General features: G+C 43.0%; 2 protein-coding genes across 2 annotated transcripts; one reads left to right on the forward strand and one right to left on the reverse strand.

Annotated features, from left to right (window-relative positions):
• Positions 1–770: 770 nt before the first annotated feature.
• Positions 771–10,580, forward strand: LOC110382035 (zinc finger protein 467). Its single transcript, XM_064042831.1, has 6 exons — positions 771–1,112; positions 5,586–5,887; positions 6,686–6,869; positions 7,654–7,795; positions 8,681–9,041; positions 9,378–10,580. The coding sequence occupies exons 1-6, from the start codon at positions 939–941 to the stop codon at positions 9,562–9,564; spliced, it is 1,350 nt and encodes a 449-aa protein (XP_063898901.1). The 5' UTR covers positions 771–938; the 3' UTR covers positions 9,565–10,580.
• On the reverse strand, positions 10,504–18,389 carry LOC110382036 (modular serine protease-like). Its single transcript, XM_064042818.1, has 13 exons — positions 18,248–18,389; positions 17,487–17,541; positions 17,183–17,302; positions 16,418–16,555; positions 15,720–15,957; positions 15,366–15,448; positions 14,896–15,089; positions 14,211–14,423; positions 13,545–13,706; positions 12,788–12,906; positions 12,185–12,361; positions 11,667–11,823; positions 10,504–11,258 (listed from the first exon to the last, which is right to left on the reverse strand). Exons 1-13 carry the CDS (start codon positions 18,288–18,290, stop codon positions 11,068–11,070), a joined length of 1,890 nt encoding a protein of 629 aa, XP_063898888.1. The 5' UTR covers positions 18,291–18,389; the 3' UTR covers positions 10,504–11,067.
• Positions 18,390–18,884: the final 495 nt, after the last annotated feature.

The following is an 18,884-nucleotide window of genomic DNA, read 5'->3' on the forward strand; positions in this document are numbered from 1 at the left end:
ACAGACAAAATCAATAGACTAATACTTACTGATATAAGCCGGCTCACTGCACACAGGTGTAAGAACACAATTAATCACTGATAAGTAATCAAAAGAATAATAAATTCAACGTTAAAACGACCGACCGACTAGCCGATGTCACCACGATTGACGTTAGCAGCGCGGCCATTTCCACATTCAGTTTAGAAATTTTATGATTACCATGCCGGTACACAGTTATAGAGAAGACCTGTTTCATGTTTATTCATTATTTCAAAGAAAATGTAAGTAAAAAAATGATAAAATCATAGAAAATATAAATAACTAGTGTGTTTCCTATGAAGTATATAATTTTTTTAATGTTTCATCACCTAAAGTATAATACTTCTTTCAGTAGAATTTCTGAACGAAAGTCTTTTTGCGTTTAGTTATCAAAGTTATCGATTACAAAGAAAATCTTTAAATAATTAATAAACAAACACTTTCACAACTTTTATTGCTACTTTCACCTGGTTCAAAATTTTATATGATTGCAGCAGTATATTATAAACAGGAAACGTCACGAAATTATCTGTAATCACCTTTTTAAATTTTCCAAGTTATGATTTGATTATTGTTTTCTGAGATACATGTAAAATCTAAACGCAAAATATCGTTCCCGGTTTTATTAGACATTTAGCATAAAATCAAGAGATAATATAGGCTTTTAGGATTAGTGCGACAAAGATAGCAACGCAACAATTATTCTGGAGCGTTTCTAGTTTCGTGGTAGTGATGTATTAAAAACAAATGTCAAAAAAAATTGCTTGATATCTTTCATCAACAAAATATTAATGTTTTTCTTTGAAACCAAGCAAAAGATTAGCAATAAAAACGGCTGATATCAGAAAAGGAAGAAATAAATATATGTCAATGCTTTACATACTCACTAATAGCATAAAATCAATGTTTTTATAACAATGGCAGTTTCGGAGGAAGCAACTAGTGAACTGAATTTTAAATATAAAATCGACTTGACCAGTCTAATGGACTCCTGTAGAGTTTGTATGGCTCAAAACCTGAACATGACTAGTATATTTGAAACAGAAAAAGATAATACTGTTGATGAAATCTACTTTTGTACTGGTATTACTGTAAGTATCCATGTTACGTATTTTTGTATTTTTCTTGCATTTTGGACGAGGTGAATAGGAGAATTCAGTTGGGTTGGGCTGCATTTGGGAAGCTACGTCGAGTCCTAACATCGTCGATCCCACAGTGCCTAAAGACAAAAGTCTTCAATCAGTGCGTCCTACCTGTCATGACCTACGGAGCCGAAACGTGGACACTGACGGTACGGCTGGTCCACAAGTTTAAAGTCGCTCAGCGGGCTATGGAAAGAGCTATGCTCGGCGTTTCTCTGAGGGATCGCATCAGAAATGAGGTAATCCGTCAGAGAACCAAGGTCATCGACATAGCCTACCGAATCAGCAAGCTGAAGTGGCAGTGGGCTGGCCATATTAGCCGAAGAACCGATAACCGTTGGGGTAAACGAGTTCTAGAGTGGAGACCACGCCTCGGCAAACGTAGTGTAGGACGTCCTCAGGCACGGTGGAGTGATGACTTGCGCAAGACGGCTGGCAGGAGCTGGATGCGAGAAGCCGAAAATAGATCTCAGTGGCGTGCACTTGGAGAGGCCTATGTCCAGCAGTGGACTGCGATAGGCTGATGATGATGATGATGATTTTGAAAGAAAGATGTAACCCTATTGGGTCGTTCCTGAGGTTCCCAACTATGTGCATACCCAGATATATCTAAATCTCTAATGTTAAATGGCTCATCAATGAAAGAGTAACCAGATTGAAGAGCCGTACAGTATTAGCAATCTGTAGTAGTTCCTTGCTACTTTTATAAAAGAATATTCATAAAATGTAGAACTTATGCTTGTACCACAATATATTCATTTACCTGATCTCCAAGAACAGCTGCAATAATCCAAAAAGGCAGTCTACTATACATTAACAAAAATCCAACAGGGTTTTAGCTAGGGTTTAGTAACTTTTAGGGTTCCAGTAGAATACCAGCGTCAGGTATTCTACCTGACACATGCTGAGCTGGACTCCCATTCAGTACAAACTTTAGACATAATGCACAGTGCTGTTAATTTCTGTTTGTATTTTATGTTTCTCTTTTTACCCACTTTTTGTTTTGTTTTACTTCTTATTGTGTATCTTTGTTGTGTCTTTTGTTTGTCCTGAATAAATACATATTTTATTTTTACATAAAGAAAGTAGCAGATCTTCCTCAGCTGTCCCTGGTTTCCCTTCATAATGCATAAATCTTTTAAGTTTTTGAGCTTACTAGATTTGATATGAATATTGTCACATACTTAAGAGATTTTGAATTAACATTAACCATAATCTAACACCGTTCGATGACAATGGGTGTATGGGGCCCACCAAGATCATCGGGCCCAAGCCAACCTCACCTGCTAGTCGGTACACCTGCTGGAAAACGAACGAGGCTCTGGCGCAGGCTTTCCCTTCGGGGTTGGGAGGTCAGACGGCAGTCGCTTCCGTAAAGGCCACATTATAGCCACATCAATGGGAAGCAAAAATAGGAAAAGGGTCACGGATAGGGCGCCGCCGCATAACGGCGCGCAGGAGCTTCGCCCGACTCCTGTGGCAAGTGGGCAAGGGCTACCGTGCCACGGGCGGGCACGGGCAAAGAAGCGAGCCCCTACCAAAAAGAAGATCCGCTTCGCAACGTGGAACATTGGCACGTTGACTGGACGCGCGAGGGAGCTGGCCGACGTACTCATCAGGCGGAGGGTGGCCGTGGCGTTCCTGCAGGAGACTCGGTGGAAAGGCAGCAGATCCCGGTACATTGGGAATGGCTACAAGCTGATCTATACGGGTGCACCTGGTGGGGAGAACGGGGTAGCTATAGTGCTAGCCGAGGGATTGCACGACGATATCTTGGAGGTGAAACGCCTTAGCGACCGACTTATGGTAGTCAAGGTGCTTATCGAGGGGGTTCAAACCCACTTGATAAGTGCATACGCACCACAGGCCGGTTGTAGCGATGCTGACAAGATTTCGTTCTGGAATAAACTCGGTGATGTGCTTAGTGGCATCCCGTTGTCGCAGGACATCGTTTTGGGGGGCGATTTGAACGGTCATGTGGGTGAGTTGGGGTGGATTTTGAACGGGTTCACGGAGGCTTGGGATACGGTAACCGGAACACGGAAGGGAAGAGATTCTCCGGACGTGTGCCGCAGCCGACCTGGCCGTTGTGAACACGTTTTCAAAAAGAAACCTGACCATTTGATCACCTACAGGAGCGGGAGAAACGCGACCCAAATCGACTTCCTACTCACTAGAAGGCATCACATCAGCAAAGTAGCCAACTGCAAGGTCATACCCGGTGAGAGTCTCACTGCGCAACACCGTCTCCTTGTCATGGATCTCTGTGTGAAGCCCAAAGACAAACGTCCGGAGCACTTCCAACGCCAAATCAGGTGGTGGATGCTTGATGAAAACAAGTCCCACATGCTCGCCTCGGCTATCGGCGACAAGTGCGACGGAGCCGAAGGCGAACTTGTCCAAAAACACTGGGACAGGATTCAGGCATCTGTCACGGAGGCGGCGAAGGCGGTGCTGGGAATGTCTAAGGGTGGACGCAAGTGTGACAAGGAAACTTGGTGGTGGGACGACACAGTCCAGAGGGAGACTAGGGTGAAGAAAGCACTTTTCTGAAGTGGCAAGCGTCCAACTCTCCCGAAGATCGCGACGCTTACAGGCTTGCAAAACGAGCCACAAAACGAGCTGTAGCCAGAGCCAGACGTAACCACTTACAGCCACTATATGATAGGTTGGAAACGTCTGAGGGCAAAAGCTCATTTATAAGTTGGCTCGTTCCAGGATTAAAGCGGCACAGGACATCTCCGTGCCGCTGTGTCAAAGATCCTGACGGCAACCTGTTATGCGAGGACCTCGCGGTGAAGGAGAGATGGCGCTCTTATTTCCACGAGCTGCTGAATAAGCAGCACAGAGAAGTGCAGCCACCGGACCTCCCTCCGAATCAAGGACTGGTGCCACCGATAACGCCTGACGAAGTCCAGTTGGCTCTTCGCCGCATGAAAAATCGGAAAGCTGTCGGAGCCGATGGAGTCCCCATCGAAGTATGGAAAGCTATGGGGCCTCGTGGGTGGGCATCCTAACAAACCTATTTAACCGCGTATGGGACACCGGCCGGATCCCGAACCAATGGAGACGGAGTGTCATCACTCCAGTCTTTAAGGGCAAGGGGTCTGTGCAGGAGTGTGGAAACTATCGCGGTATAAAGGTCATGTCCCACACCATGAAGCTCTTTGAGCGGATCGTTGACTCTCGGCTCCGGCAGGAGTGCATTGTTTCGATTGTCAGTATGGCTTCCGCCCTGGTCATGGAACCATGGACCCTGTTTTCGCCCTAAGGATCGTGATGGAGAAATACAGGGCGAAGAACACACCTCTGCATTTCCTTTTTCTGGACATGCAGAAGGCCTTCGACTGTGTTCCTCGCATGATGATCCCGTGGGCGCTGCGGTCCAAAGGGGTGCCAGAAGTCTATGTTGACATTATCCGAGACATGTACCGGGATTCCGATTCAGTGGTTCGGACCGCTGTTGGTGACACTACACCCTTCCCTGTTACCGTTGGAGTACACCAGGGCTCCGTCCTTAGCCCGTTTCTGTTCAGCGTGATACTGGACTCATTGTCCGAAAGCATCCGAGATGCGCATGAGCAGCCCCCGTGGTTGCTCATGTATGCTGACGACATCGCGCTGGCAGACGCGGACAAGGGACGGTTGGTGCAACGTGTTAACATGTGGAAGGAGTCACTCGAGAACGGCGGTTTGCAGCTGCATGTGGGGAAGACTGAGTACGTGGCCTGCAACTCGACAGATCCCACCTCCGTCTGCATAGACGGTAATATGGTCGAGCAGACGGACCAGGTCAGGTACTTGGGATCTGTCCTTCACGCGTCTGGTGGCATCGATTGCGACGTCAGGGCACGAATTTCGGCGGCATGGGCCAAGTGGCGTGAGGTGTCTGGTGTCATTTGTGACCCTAAAATGCCGGTTAAGCTGAAGGGACAGGTCTATAAATCCATCATTAGGCCTGTCCTTTTGTATGGCAGTGAAGCGTGGCCTGTGCTTGAGCGGCACAAGCAGGAGCTGCGGGTCACGGAGATGAAAATGCTGCGCTGGATGTGTGGAGTTACGCGGAAGGACCGCGTTAGGAACTCGCGCATCCGCGGCAGCCTTCATGTCCGTGACATTGCAGACAAACTGCAAGAGTGTCGCTTACGCTGGTACGGACACGTTTTACGGAAACCGGCCACTTACGTGGGGAACAAATGTCTAGCCATGGCGCCTCCGCCCGGCCGGGGCAGACTGGGTAGACCCAGGAAATGCTGGCTTGACGTCGTAAGGGATGACATGCGTGCCAATAGACTAACCACCAGGGATGCCGAAGACCGAGCGAAGTGGAGGAGAAGAAGCAGGAAAGCGGACCCCGGGCCCGGAAGGGCAACCGGGACAACGCTAGGATGATGATGATGATGATGATAACACCGTTCACAGATAAAACAAGAAGCAGGTCTACCGACAAAAATATGCAACGGTTGTCTAAACAACCTGTCCGTCGCTTTCAAGTTCAAAACTTCCTGCCTCATAGCCGACGAAACATTCCGCAAGATAGCCACCGCACTGAAGATAAAGACCGAGGACCCAGAGGAACCGGAAGTCAGTGACGTGGAATACGAGGAGATAGAAGACTGTAAGGATGAGGGAGACGATGGCTTTAAAGAGGAAGTTAAGCAGGAGCCGGAAGAGGTTGAGTTCTGTGGAGTTCGGAAGAGTACTCTGATTAAAGTGAAGAAGAGGTAATTTTTCATCATTCAAAACTTATCCCTGCAAATATTATAAATGCGAAAGTAACTCTGTCTGTCTGTTATGCTTTTACGTCTAAACCACTGAACTGATTTTAATAAAATTTAGTACAGAGATAGAGTTGACCTTGAGAAAGGACATAGAATAGTTTTTATCCTGGACTTTTGAAGAATTCTATTGGAAACGCGATGTAACCGAATTTTATCCGGGCAAAGCTGCGGGTGGAAGCTAGTTTTAGTAGTTTTATATAACTTGTTCTTTATAAATCTGGTTCTTCCAACCTAATAGACAGACATGTGTTGCTGAGGAGTTTGTTGCGCCAGCCTTGCCAGCAAAAACACATAGGAAGTGGTGAAGGGTGGGCGTTTTGGGGGCTGTCTTTTGTTTTTAACATTTGAATAGTGCTGTTTTGCAGCCAAGTTTGACGATTTTAAAATTTTGATTTTGAAAAATAATCCTTGTTGGCCGAAAATCTCCCTGATTTTTTAGGGTCCAAAGGGCCAAACGGGACCCTATTGTTTTCGCTTCTCTGTCTGTCACCAGGCTGTATCTCATGAACCATTATAGAGAGTTGAAATTTTCACACAATATGATGTATTTCTGTTGCCGCTATAACAATAAATACTGAAAACTAGAATTGAATAAATATTTTGGGGGGCTCCCATACAAACGTGATTTTTCTTGCGCGAGTCCGACTCGCACTTGGCCGGTTTTCTTTTCTTATATAGTTGCTTTTGTAAATAAAACAGCATTCTTTTGCATTCTAAACCACTTTTAATTCAATTTTTCAGTACACCACCAATAAAAGGCCGTCCGCGGAAGACGGCAGCCTCTCTGAAAGAGCCCCGTCGCCCCAAGCAGTTCAAATTCAAGCGTCTATGGTGTGAAACCTGTAACATGAAGTTTGAAACTAAAGAGGAAAGTGATGAACATAAGAGAGAAACTCATAAGGATAGCCAGAATTGGGTTTGTGAGGTAGGAAACTATTAGTTTTGACAAGAACAAAGTATGATTTACTTAAAATATAAAATAAACATCATCTCTCGAGCCTTTTCCCAACTATGTTGGGGTCGGCTTCCAGTCTAACCGGATGTAGCTGAGTACCAGTGCTTTACAAGGAGCGACTGCCCTATCTGACCTCCTCAACCACTGACCTCTATATTTACACACTGGACAGGCTGTTCCGTACGTTCGACAGCAATTTTTTTGTGCCCATTTGAAGCGCCAATATCGTCTTAAGCGAGTGTCCACAGAACTAATTTTGACGAATAATTTCAAATGGCTGTGAGAGACGTGTTTGTTCATTGGTTCACTGTAAAATAATTTTAGTACCACGAACACTCGCTACGTCTAAGAGCGCCAAAATGGCGATTATCAAACGGGCACAAAAGCACGTTGACAACAGCCTGTCCAGTGGTAAATATAGAGGTCAGTGTCCTCAACCCAGTTACCCGGGCAACCCAATACCCCTTGGTTAAACTGGTGTCAGACTTACTGGCTTCTGACTACCCGTAACAACTGTCAAGGATGTTCAATGACAGCCGGGACCTACAGTTTAACGTGCCATCCGAAACACAGTCATTGGTGTCTAAGATATACTTAGAAAGTACATACAATTTGTATAACTAACCTCTCAACTTTTCTAAGTTTGTATGATACAAACTTAGAAAAGTTGAGAGATTAGTTCTTTGCCCACTAGGCCACCATGACTTTTTGCACCTAGGTATACAATTGGCAATAAATATGCTAAATCTTCCAGATATGCGGTAAAATATTCAATCACCGCGCTTCTCACTACACACATATAAAGTCTCACCAGCCGCCGCGATTCGCGTGTGACCACTGCGATTACAAGACTTGGCATAAATACGACCTCGCCAAGCATATTAGAATACATACAGGTGAGTAAAATAATATATGTCAAACTTGGCGCCCTGGTATTTCAATTCAGCGCCCTATAATTCAACCTGGCGGCCCTATAATTCAAGCTGGCGCCTTTTACGTCAAGCTGGCTCCCTATAATTCAAGCAGGCGCCCTATAATTCAACCTGGCTCCCCATAATTCAAGCTGGCTCCCTATAATTCAAGCAGGCGCCCTATAATTCAAGCTGACGCCCTATAATTCAAGCTGGCGTCCTTTAATTCAACCTATAGTTTATCCTGGCGACCTACCCGTTTTCCTAGCGACTTAACAATTTGATTAGGTGAGCTTAATTGTTTATATATAAAGTCTCACCAGCTGCCTCGATTCGCGTGCGACCACTGCGATTACAAGACTTGGCATAAATACGACCTCGCCAAGCATATTAGAATACATACAGGTAAGGGTTTGAAAGTTAAAGTACTTTAGTCATTTCTGGCACCCAAAGCCTGGCCCCCATTTCAAACCTTATCACTATACTGTTAAGTCATATTTTTACCCAGGCGCCTAAAAATACTGTGGCTTTTTGGTTCCATACTTAAATCATTGAGTGATTAACATTTAATTTACTGTAAGGATAGATAGAGGGCAGATTTTTCAGTAACAAATAGGAAATTGGCAATATTTAAATGAAATAAATGTATACAATTTGATTTGAACACCAATGACTGATAAACTTGAAGGAAAAAATCTCGGGGAAACCTGGACTATGAAGTCTGAAATCACAAACCTCAATCCTTCTCAGTGTAAGACGAGACCGCAGCCCAGCAGTAGGACGATAAAAAGGCTAATGATGAAGCAAATAAAATTTTTAATCTCTTCACACAGCAAACAGATATCTACATTTAAAATATCAATCTTCCAGGTCTGAAAATGTACCAATGCGAGTACTGCACGGCGTCCTACCACACCTCGTCGAACCTGACGAGTCACATCCGTCGCCTGCACATGCACGAGAGGACACACGACTGCACCATATGTCGCCGCACCTTCTTCGACAAGACCAAGCTTAACCGCCATCTCCCTCCATTTCTTCCTCCTCCCTTCCTCCTCCTTCTTCCCTTCCTTCTCCTCCTCCTCCTCCCTCCTTTTCCTCCTCCTCCTTTCTTTTTTCCTCCTTCCTCCTCCGATTTGATCCGACTGATCCGCCGCGCCTGCGGATCCACTGAGCCGCCGCGATTTTCATTTCCGATATTGATCTCCTTGATCCTGCCGAAGAAGAATCTGTCCATCCTCCTTATTTGACCTTCGATTTTCCCCTCCTCCAAATTCTCTGACGCGATGATTGATTGGGATTATGACTCTGCGTTTAATTATTCGATTCCTTTTTCATCTTCCTGATTTATCTCCTTTTTTGACCTTCGATCTGTTTGATTGGAGACCGATTTGACCTCTGACTTTTTTCATCTTCTTCCCTCCTCCTCCTCCTTCCTCCTCCTCCTTCCTTCCTCCTCCTTCCTCCTTCCCTCCTCCTCCTCCTTAATCCTCCTCCTTCCTCCTCTTCCTCCTCCTCCAATTAAGTATAAACACTTCCTCGTATTACATGTACTTATATTTTCCAGATTCGCATGCGACATATGCCACGCTCACTTCAGCCGCCGCTGTTACTGGAAGAAGCACCTTCTCCGTCAGCACGATATCGTCACCCCGCCTCAACGACCAGGGCGACAGAAAACTAACGTCGTCATAGACGCTCTTACAACAACGAATGAACAGTTTTACGCAAAAGGGCAGAGTAAAAAGTTATAGCAAACGGTTTTTGGTTGAATAAATAAATAAAATGGTTTTTAGGGTTCCGTACTGAAAGGGTAAAACGGGACCCTATTGTTTTCGCTCCTCTGTCCGTCCGTCACTCACTGTTGAAATTTTCACAGATGATGTATTGCTGTTGCCGCTATAACAACAAATACTGAAAACTAGAATAAAATTTATATTTTGGGGGGCTCTCATACAACAAACGTGATTTTTTTGCAAATTTTTGCTCGATGTTGATAACGGCAACAAGTAGATGCGGTTTTATAAATAATGGTACGGAACCCTTCGTGCGCGAGTCCAACTCGAACATGGCTTTTTTCGGATGGATACTTACATATGTTATCCAAAATATAGTAATTATCTGTCAAAAAGGCTGATAGACACACCAATTCCATTATGTAGTTGATCAAAAGATTACTTGCTGGGTCTGGTCTTTCTAAAATCTACCTCATGAGGCTATTATTATTATTCTTTTATGTGAAGAGGAATCAAAATGGGATGGCATGGGAACCTAAAAAAAATGCTTGATGTATTAAGATACTTACTTCGGAAATATGTTTAGCAAAAGGCTTGTCTGATATTAAAACCATTGCCCAATATCGGACACATTGCCCAAAGTCTTATGCTAAACATATGGAGCAATAGATATATAATTATCGGCACGAATCTTGAGCGCTGGCCTTCACCTGCGCAGAAGTGATTTATTAGCAAAGAACCAATCCCGAGTGACGGCTATGACGCGATGCGCTGCGGGCCAATCACCGCTTTATCCGCGCCTCACTTCATGCCACAAGAAGGACCCAATAAATCACTTCTGCGCAGGTGAAGGTTAGCGATCAAGATTCGTGCCGATGATTATAAAGTGAGTGAAAAGGTATGACTCAAGTGTAAATTGTTATGTATATACACGTATATTGAACTTAAACGCAATAATGTAACGTACAAATATATTGTGACTGTACCTATTTATATTAAACAAATATTTGTAAATAAAAAAAAGTATACCTGAACTGAGTTTTTATTTATTCCTCAAAATTATTAAGAATATTAACTCTCATAACACTCTGGTTTTGACCCGTTCACGATAAAGCGTTTATATAACAAATAGTCAGACGTTTATATCACGAATGGTCAGACGTTTATATCACGAGTGGTCAGACGTTTATATTACAAATGGTCAGACGTTAATATTACAAATGGTCAGACGTTTATATTACAAATGGTGAGACGTTTATATCTATTCAAATGATCAGACGTTTATATCACGAGTGGTCAGACGTTTATATTACAAATGGTCAGACGTTTATATTACAAATGGTGAGACGTTTATATCTATTCAAATGATCAGACGTTTATATCACGAGTGGTCAGACGTTTATATTACAAATGGTCAGACGTTTATATTACAAATGGTGAGACGTTTATATCTATTCAAATGATCAGATGTTTATATCACAAATGATCAGACGTTTATATTTCAACGGTCAGACGTTTATATCACAAATGTTCCTGTATAAACCTCGCATGTGTCACGACATGCGTAAAGCTGGTTATAGTAGCTTCGTTACACAAGCGTTGGTTGTTAACCGCGGTAGAAGCTACGCCTCGCAGGTAGTATCGGATGGTGCCGCGCTCCCGGGCGGGGAATGTTAGGCCGCCGCCGCTGTCGCCCTCGCATAGTGCTGTACCTGGTGAAGAAGAATGGCATTTATTTATACTTTATGTAGAAAAAATGGTTCATTGGCTGGCTTAGTACATAGCATATAGGTATTCAGTAAATAAATCAGTAAAAAATGTAGGTGTATATAATGCAACATGGTAAAGACACATTCAACAACTTCTAGCGGTGTTGTTCGAATGCTGCGGGAAATCTGCCGGAAATCGTGTCCTGCATGGTCGACAGCGAAGAAGGGTGGAACGCCGTCACCTCCCTTTGCGAGGATGTAATGGTTGCAAAGGAGAAAGCAGAAAGGGGGAGGGAAACGTAGTGTTGTGCGCACCTCTCTTAGTTGTGTTCACTGTGGCCGCTAGGTTATATACAAGTATGTAGTTGAGAAAAGGCTAGTCAGGTGATGATGAACTTAAGCAAATCTTACCATTCTTATATCCAGCGCATATTTTATCGCTAGTAATATACACCCGGAACCCCTCGGGCGTGTCACTGATACAGTCTTGTATCGACACGTACGGCACATCAGCTACCTTCAGGATTTCGGAGAAATTGCCCGTGGCTGTCCTACCCCAACCGGCGATCTGGTGAAGAGGTAGTAGAAGAATGTCAACTTTAAGAAAAATAGAGTCGAGAGAAGGCACGTCATAAACTTCAATTTTTCTTTAAACAACAGACTGTTTATTATGAAAATTCATAGGTAGTATACCTACGTAGTTGTTTTAAGAAAACTGACGTTTACGTTGTCGGTGAATCAGGGCTTAAGCGGAATGGGTAGTGATTTTGTCTTAGCAACACATGGTTATGAAAACTATCTAAATCTGTACTTATGTGTTATGTACCTCGATGGCGTTGAGAAAATTTTGAGTGAAACCGCAGGCGGAAGTTAGTCGGTCTTATTTAGGAAGGGGCTAGGCAATATAGAAGTTAGAATTAGGTAGGTACCTTTCCAACACTAAAAACTTTAAGCTGCCTAGAATCAAACTGGAAGTCGAAGTCTATGCAGACAGGTCTCACATGGATGGAGTACTCCAGACTGCTGACCAGCTTCACTAATGATATGTCATCCTGGAAGTTCGTGTCTGAACCTAGGAAACGGACTGGCACGCTGATCTCTCGAATCTGTTGATAAAAACATGAAACAGAATTGAGAACAATCTCCTTTTTGGGAAGTCTGTTCAGAGGATCGATTGTTCTGCCTTAAAGCCGTGGCTTTAACATGAAATAGGCAGTTGGGAGTTTTTCAGAAAACTTTGCAATTTTCAGAAAAGTTTTAGGAATCTCGTGAAATTGCACTGGCCAATAACAAATACTTACCATGTATGGTTGTCGTGGTGGGTTTATAGTTCAATCTATATTATCGTTTAGTGTAGTAACATCAGGTAAGTGTGCGTTTTTGATTCCAGGTCAGGCAAGTACCGATGTGACTTTAAAGTTATATTATGTACTTTCTATGTACCTTGAAAGGTATCTTGGACACCAATGACAGAAGCAGATTTCGGAAACTGAATAAAATGGTCATATTAGTTTTAAATAAGTACTTCTTACGTCAGAGGTCTGCACGTGGGTATCGTTGGGATGGTTCCATCTTCTATACAGTTTGCCGGCAGCCACCACGTAGTTGGATGCTGGATGTAAACCCCTTTTGTTCCAGAAGCAATGAGCAGCTGTAGAGGAATATAAACGTTTTTAAATTAATATGATTTACTTACGATATGACTCAAGATTGATTGATTTGATTTTACTCAAGAAAATTCGTACTACCTACCCTACATTAAATTCAAGTAGGTACATGAGGAAGTATCTACAGATAAAGAGTTTATAAGAGGAGTACATTAGGTAGCATATAGGAGAAGTATATAAAAGAGTAAATAGTGAGAGTATATAAAAGAGTAAATAATAAGAGAGTCTACAAAAGAGTATATGGGGAGAGGATCCATAGGTAGGTATTTGGGAGTACCTACTTGGCGGTAATACATAAAATGTAAGTGAGCCAATGACTACATAAGGTAGTAGATTGCTTACCTTTAGTTAAGTGCCTACACAATTGGAGTCTTAGAGCTCATCAAGGTAGCAGAAGCCCCTTATTTTATCGATGGCAAAAATCATCAAATGACCCCGCTGTGGGTTAGCAGCGGTGAGGGAGTGACGGACTTTGACGGGCTAAAAATCCATCGTGTGCCTTCGTAGGCCTTTTATGTACCAGGGCCGCTGTAACTCTTTCAAATATCCTGCAGCCCCGGCGTTCTCAATTGGAGTCCGAGATCATCAAAAAGTCATGTATGAGAAATGAGAACACACTAACCTGATATGACAACATCATGCTTCACAATAGTTCCGCTACAGATCTGCCGGTGGTCAGCTCGGCGGTAGATGGCGACGTGCCACGGCAGCTCGTTGCGCCGCGCCTCCCGACCCTGGCTGCCCAGGAGTAGCGCGTCTGCTGGAGTGCCTAATCTGCCGCATTCTGGTAATATATTATTATATTTATTCCAACTGCATCCTAATATAGTCGCATCGCCTGATTGCTATGCTTGGGGACCGAGGTACTTTATAAAGGGCGATGCCCAAATCGCTACGTGGGTTTTATGAATCTTTTAAAAAGCAGCCCAGAGCCTGGAAGTTGATTCATACACACCCGTGTGACAAGTATCACATAGGGTAACTAACAGTCCTGCCTTTGATCACTCGTGCAGGTAGATAAAGCACCAGTCTCTCAAGTACGTGTGTTTCGATTCGACTCCAGGTCAGGCAAATACCTATCAAGGTAATTTTTCTAAGTTTTATGTTGGTCCTTCTAAGCACATGACATCTTGGACACCCATGCCTGATTAAAAGTGAAGGAAAACATCTTGAAGAAACATGATTTAAAAGCTTGAAATCACCAACGATCAATTCATCTATCTATGTAGGAGGGGAGACCTGTGCCCAGCAGTGGAACAATAAAAATACTGAAGATGATTAGCATTACCTGGAATACAAGTGATGAGCTGATCCCACTCGCCATCGACGCACCTCATATACCTCAAGTTCCCCGGATAGTAGTACACCGGCCGACACTGAGGGTCCACCACGGTGCCCTCAGGCTCCTTCTCCTCGCACTCTCGGTAGCCGTTGTACACCTCCTCATCAGATATGTGGCAGAGGTACTGTACTGTGGGATGCTTTGGGAGTTTGCAGAAGCCTGGAAGACGGAGAGTTATGGAGTTGATGATAAAATTTATTGCGTGATTGTTAGGTTAGTCAGCGGTTAGACTGGAAGCCAACCCTAACATAGTTGGGAAAGAGGCTCGGTGGATGAGAATGATGATGTTAGGTTAGTCAGCGGATGGGTGAACATCAACATCTCCATGTTTCGGAAGGCACGTTAAATTGGTCCCGACTGTCGTTTGAACATCTTTAACAGACTTTACGGGTAGTTAGAAGCCAAAGTCTAACAAGCAGACTTACAAAGGGGTATCGGGTTGACCGCGGTAAATGGGTTGAGGAGATTAGATGGGCAGTCGCTCCATGTAAAACACCACCGACCAACCTTCATATAGTTTTGAAAAGAGTATATAGATGGTAACTCAGCTGCCTCTAGTTACGGAAGAGTGGGAGAGTGGAACCCATGGTGGAACCTAAATACTAGATAAGAATCTTTTTAAAGAACTTACGAACACACGTCGGTATATCCTCAGTCCACTGTCCATCGAAGCAGAACAGTGTGCTAGCCCCGAGGATCTCGTAAGGCTCATCACAGGTGAACTTGAGCATGAAGGATGGGAAGGTCTGTCCTGGAACACCCGTTATCGTGCCTCCCATAGTGTAGCTGCCATTCTGTGGTGGAGGGGGCAGGGTGCACACTGGTCTGAAAAGATCAAAAGAACATATAGATATTTTAATTTATCAGTGGATTATTATTTTTGCAGACAGATTAGATCACGAAATAGCGTACACACAGCGTAGGCAAAGCATCTAAAATACTAACAAACAGCCGTTCCCATATTCTATCTATCTATGATTTTACTTACCAGAGATAGGAATTTGACATGACTTTGTTTAGGGCTGATGTCCAAATGCTCTGTCTAATATTCAAATCTACAGGTGGATAGAATATTTTGAACCATCGTGCTGAGGCACTTACTTGGGTGTGGTGGTAGTTTTAGAAGGCAGTACTCTGCCACAGAGCTCGAACGACTCGTCGGAGCCATCGGCGCAGTCTTCAATCTATTGCAAGACAAAACAGATCAAATTATTTAATCATACCTGGCTGAAAATCAGCACTATGAGAGAAAAATCACAAATCAGCTCCCAAGAGGCCTGGATAAGCTAGCTTCTCATATTACCGCATTTTTATTTCGCAAAATTGTTAAATATGTAATCGAACTTTTTTTATTTACACTGAGTGATTCATCTCTATGGATATGAGCTCGTTACTTGCCATTAAACAAAGTTGCAGGGGTTAATAAACCAAGTTTCGTTAATGTTAAAAACTTACCCCATCACAAGCAGCTTTAGGAAACGCACAGCCGCCATAAGCGCACCTAAACAGTGGAGGCACGCACTCTGCCTCCGCGCACCTGGCTAACGTTTCATCAGACCCGTCTTCACAGTCTATATGGCCATCACAGCGGGTTGGCTCCTTCAAGACTTGTCCGTTGTCGCATTTCAAACGAAGATTGTTGCAGTCCACCGAGCGGGAGTATTGGCGGTCGTCTATGAGGCGTTCTGTGCAGCTGGGGAGAGAAAATTATATAGTAACTAGCTACATAATTATATATATTATGTTTGCGGTTTTACCTGCGTTCCGGGGGAGCAACTTCACGTGCCCGGATAAAAAGTTGCCCATCGATAAATGGTCTGACTGAAAGAATTTTGCAAGTCGATTGGTTTGCCTAACGTTGGCGCGTACAACCATAAATCTAATTCTTGGACTTTATAAAGTCGAAGATTTATTTCGATAATATTATTTATAGAATAAATAATTACTGAACTAAACGAATGAAGAAAACATCTTGAGGAAACCCTGGACTTGCAATATCTGAATCTGAATCCTGTTCTCACTATAAGAAGAGGCGTGTGGGATAACTAAATTCAGAATAACACATAAGCTACCTACATTTTATTCAGGTGGGTTCTAAGAAAAGGGTGAAACTGCTTTTGGAAGCTAGTAAAATAAACAAAGCTGCTACTCACATATTAAAATCAGTGAAATCATTTCTACAGAGAGGTATAACCTCATCAGAGTTGTCAGCGCAGTCCTGCTTGCCGTCACAGCGCACCGTGGAGTTCATGCACGCACCGTATGTGCAACGGAAATCCAGTTCTGGACATCTGGAGATATGAGCAGACTTTCTAGATTAGAAAGATCACTTTTATATGACGTAGGTAAGAAGGAGAAAAGGAAGCTTGTGGCTAAGTAACCGTAGTACGGGGCTATGTATCATATAAAAGGTTAAACGTAACTTTGCACGATAAGTCCGTGTTCCTCTGTGTTTTGGACGACACGTGAAATTTTTGGGTCCCGGCTGAACAGTGTTATATAGTCAGAAGGCAGAAAGTCTGAGAACCAGTGTTATCAGGTTTCAGGTTGCACAGGTAAACAGATTCAGGAATCAGATAGCCAGTTACTCAATATATCACAGAGATCGAGTGATGCAACATAAGACTTCAATTCAGCCGAGTCGTTATAATTACGTCGAGAGAGTTAACTTGCAAAACTTGGAGTCAGTAGCGTATAGTCAGTAAGAGCCTAACACCCCGTTAGGCTCTTACTGACTAAACCCCATCATGTTTCTCGTTAAGCCCTTTATGTACCAATGTGACGGTAACTCTTTCTAACAATCCCGCAAGAGTGGGCTTTAGTCAGTCTGACACTTCCTCACCGTTGCTAACCCACAGCGGGAGGGGTCATTTGATGATTTCCCATCAGAAAAAAAACCCACTTTTGCCCTTACTTACGTATTATTCCTGCAGAGCACGAAGGTCTCATCGCTGCCGTCCTTGCACTCCGCGCTGCCGTTACATCTGCCGGCCGCGGGAATGCACTTGTTACCATACTTACACTTAAATTCATCTGGCCTGGAACCATGTTATTACAATAGAACATTCGTCAAAAAACACTGGTACCTACTCAGCTGGTTAGACTGGAAGCCGACCGACCCCAACATAGTTGGGAAAAAAAGCTCGGGAGATAACGTTGATTCGTAGGTAACAGCTCAAGTATTTATTTCATTGAAAATTATTGACTTTAAAAGTTACTTACCCACATTTGTGAGGTTTTCTTGGATGGTGAAATTGTGCCAAAACAGTTACACACGCTGAAATTAAACGAACATAAATATGGTAAGAGGGTAGATACCTATTTTTGGAAAATTTGCTAATTACTCTCTCTTATTTACATGGAAGGAGTTTCGAAATACTCGTAAAATATAAGTAACTTTCTGTGCTGGTTTCGAAAACGGAATAGGCATAGGCGTATAAACAGTACCTACCTTCATAAGGAAGGAAAAAAATGATAGTAGGTAAATAGCGTTAGTGCATAAAGAGGAACAACAGAAAGTAGTTCATAAGGGGAGTACCTATCTATATACCTACGGGTAGTACCTACCTAAGAAGAATTTAAAGGACTATGATGTATGTAAATTGGAACTGTACCTACACAGGGAGTAGTAAAATAATAGTGTAGTAGTATAGGTACCTACCTATAGGAAATGCACATAGGTACACGCACCAGACAGTCGTAAATAAAATCGACGTAAATTAGTCCTTTATCGCACAAAGCTACCCATTTACTTCCTTACAAATTGGAAGCTAACTATTTCGTTTGTCGGGAATACTCTATGTATCACACTTGAGTAGAGAATAGATAAGCCAATTCTATGATGAAATTAAACCACATCCCGGAAACTAGAGGCCTAGCTATTCCTAGTTTGAATAACCATTGAAAAGAGATTTAAATCAAATCAAAACAAAAATTGGTCGTGGGTACAAAACTGGCTGTAAAATTAAGTAAAAAAAACTCACCTATTAGTAGAAAAATTACAACTATTTTACTATTAGAAGTCATGTTTACACAATGTCTCACAGAACACAATAAAAAAAAACTTATTTTTTTCGATAAAACTCGACGTCATTTCGTTATAAAGGTTATGACACTACTACATTTATTGAAGGGATGTACGACGTACGTATAGGTATTGTTAACTTGTAAAGAAACCCAGTTGTGTGTATTCACACGATCTTTTAATTAATATTGAAAATAAACGAGGTTTTAAAGGACGAATGCAACCGATAAACCGGTATTGATGTCATTCACTTAGTTATTAACTTATTGACACATAAACATTTCCATATTGTATTTTTGTGCCTTTTGGAGAACTCGCATGATAATAACAGATGATAAAAATAGGGTTGATGTCCCTACGGCGGCTGTTCTCATGTAAGATTAGCCAATTGCGCATTGTGGACGTATTATAGTGCACAAGTATTAGCGCAGACACAGGTGCACTCACTATTCCTTCACTCTCATAGCCCGATGCGATGAAACGGTAATACGATACGAGTTGGCCGCGCGGTCGAAATGGACACTTTTTTTTTTGCCATAGAAGTAGTTCCATTCGGTCGCGGGAAGTTGATGGTCATAAATATTTTTTCGAGAAAA

The sequence above is a fragment of the Helicoverpa armigera genome, chromosome 30 (assembly GCF_030705265.1).
Source record: "Helicoverpa armigera isolate CAAS_96S chromosome 30, ASM3070526v1, whole genome shotgun sequence".
NCBI classification, from domain to species: domain Eukaryota; kingdom Metazoa; phylum Arthropoda; class Insecta; order Lepidoptera; family Noctuidae; genus Helicoverpa; species Helicoverpa armigera.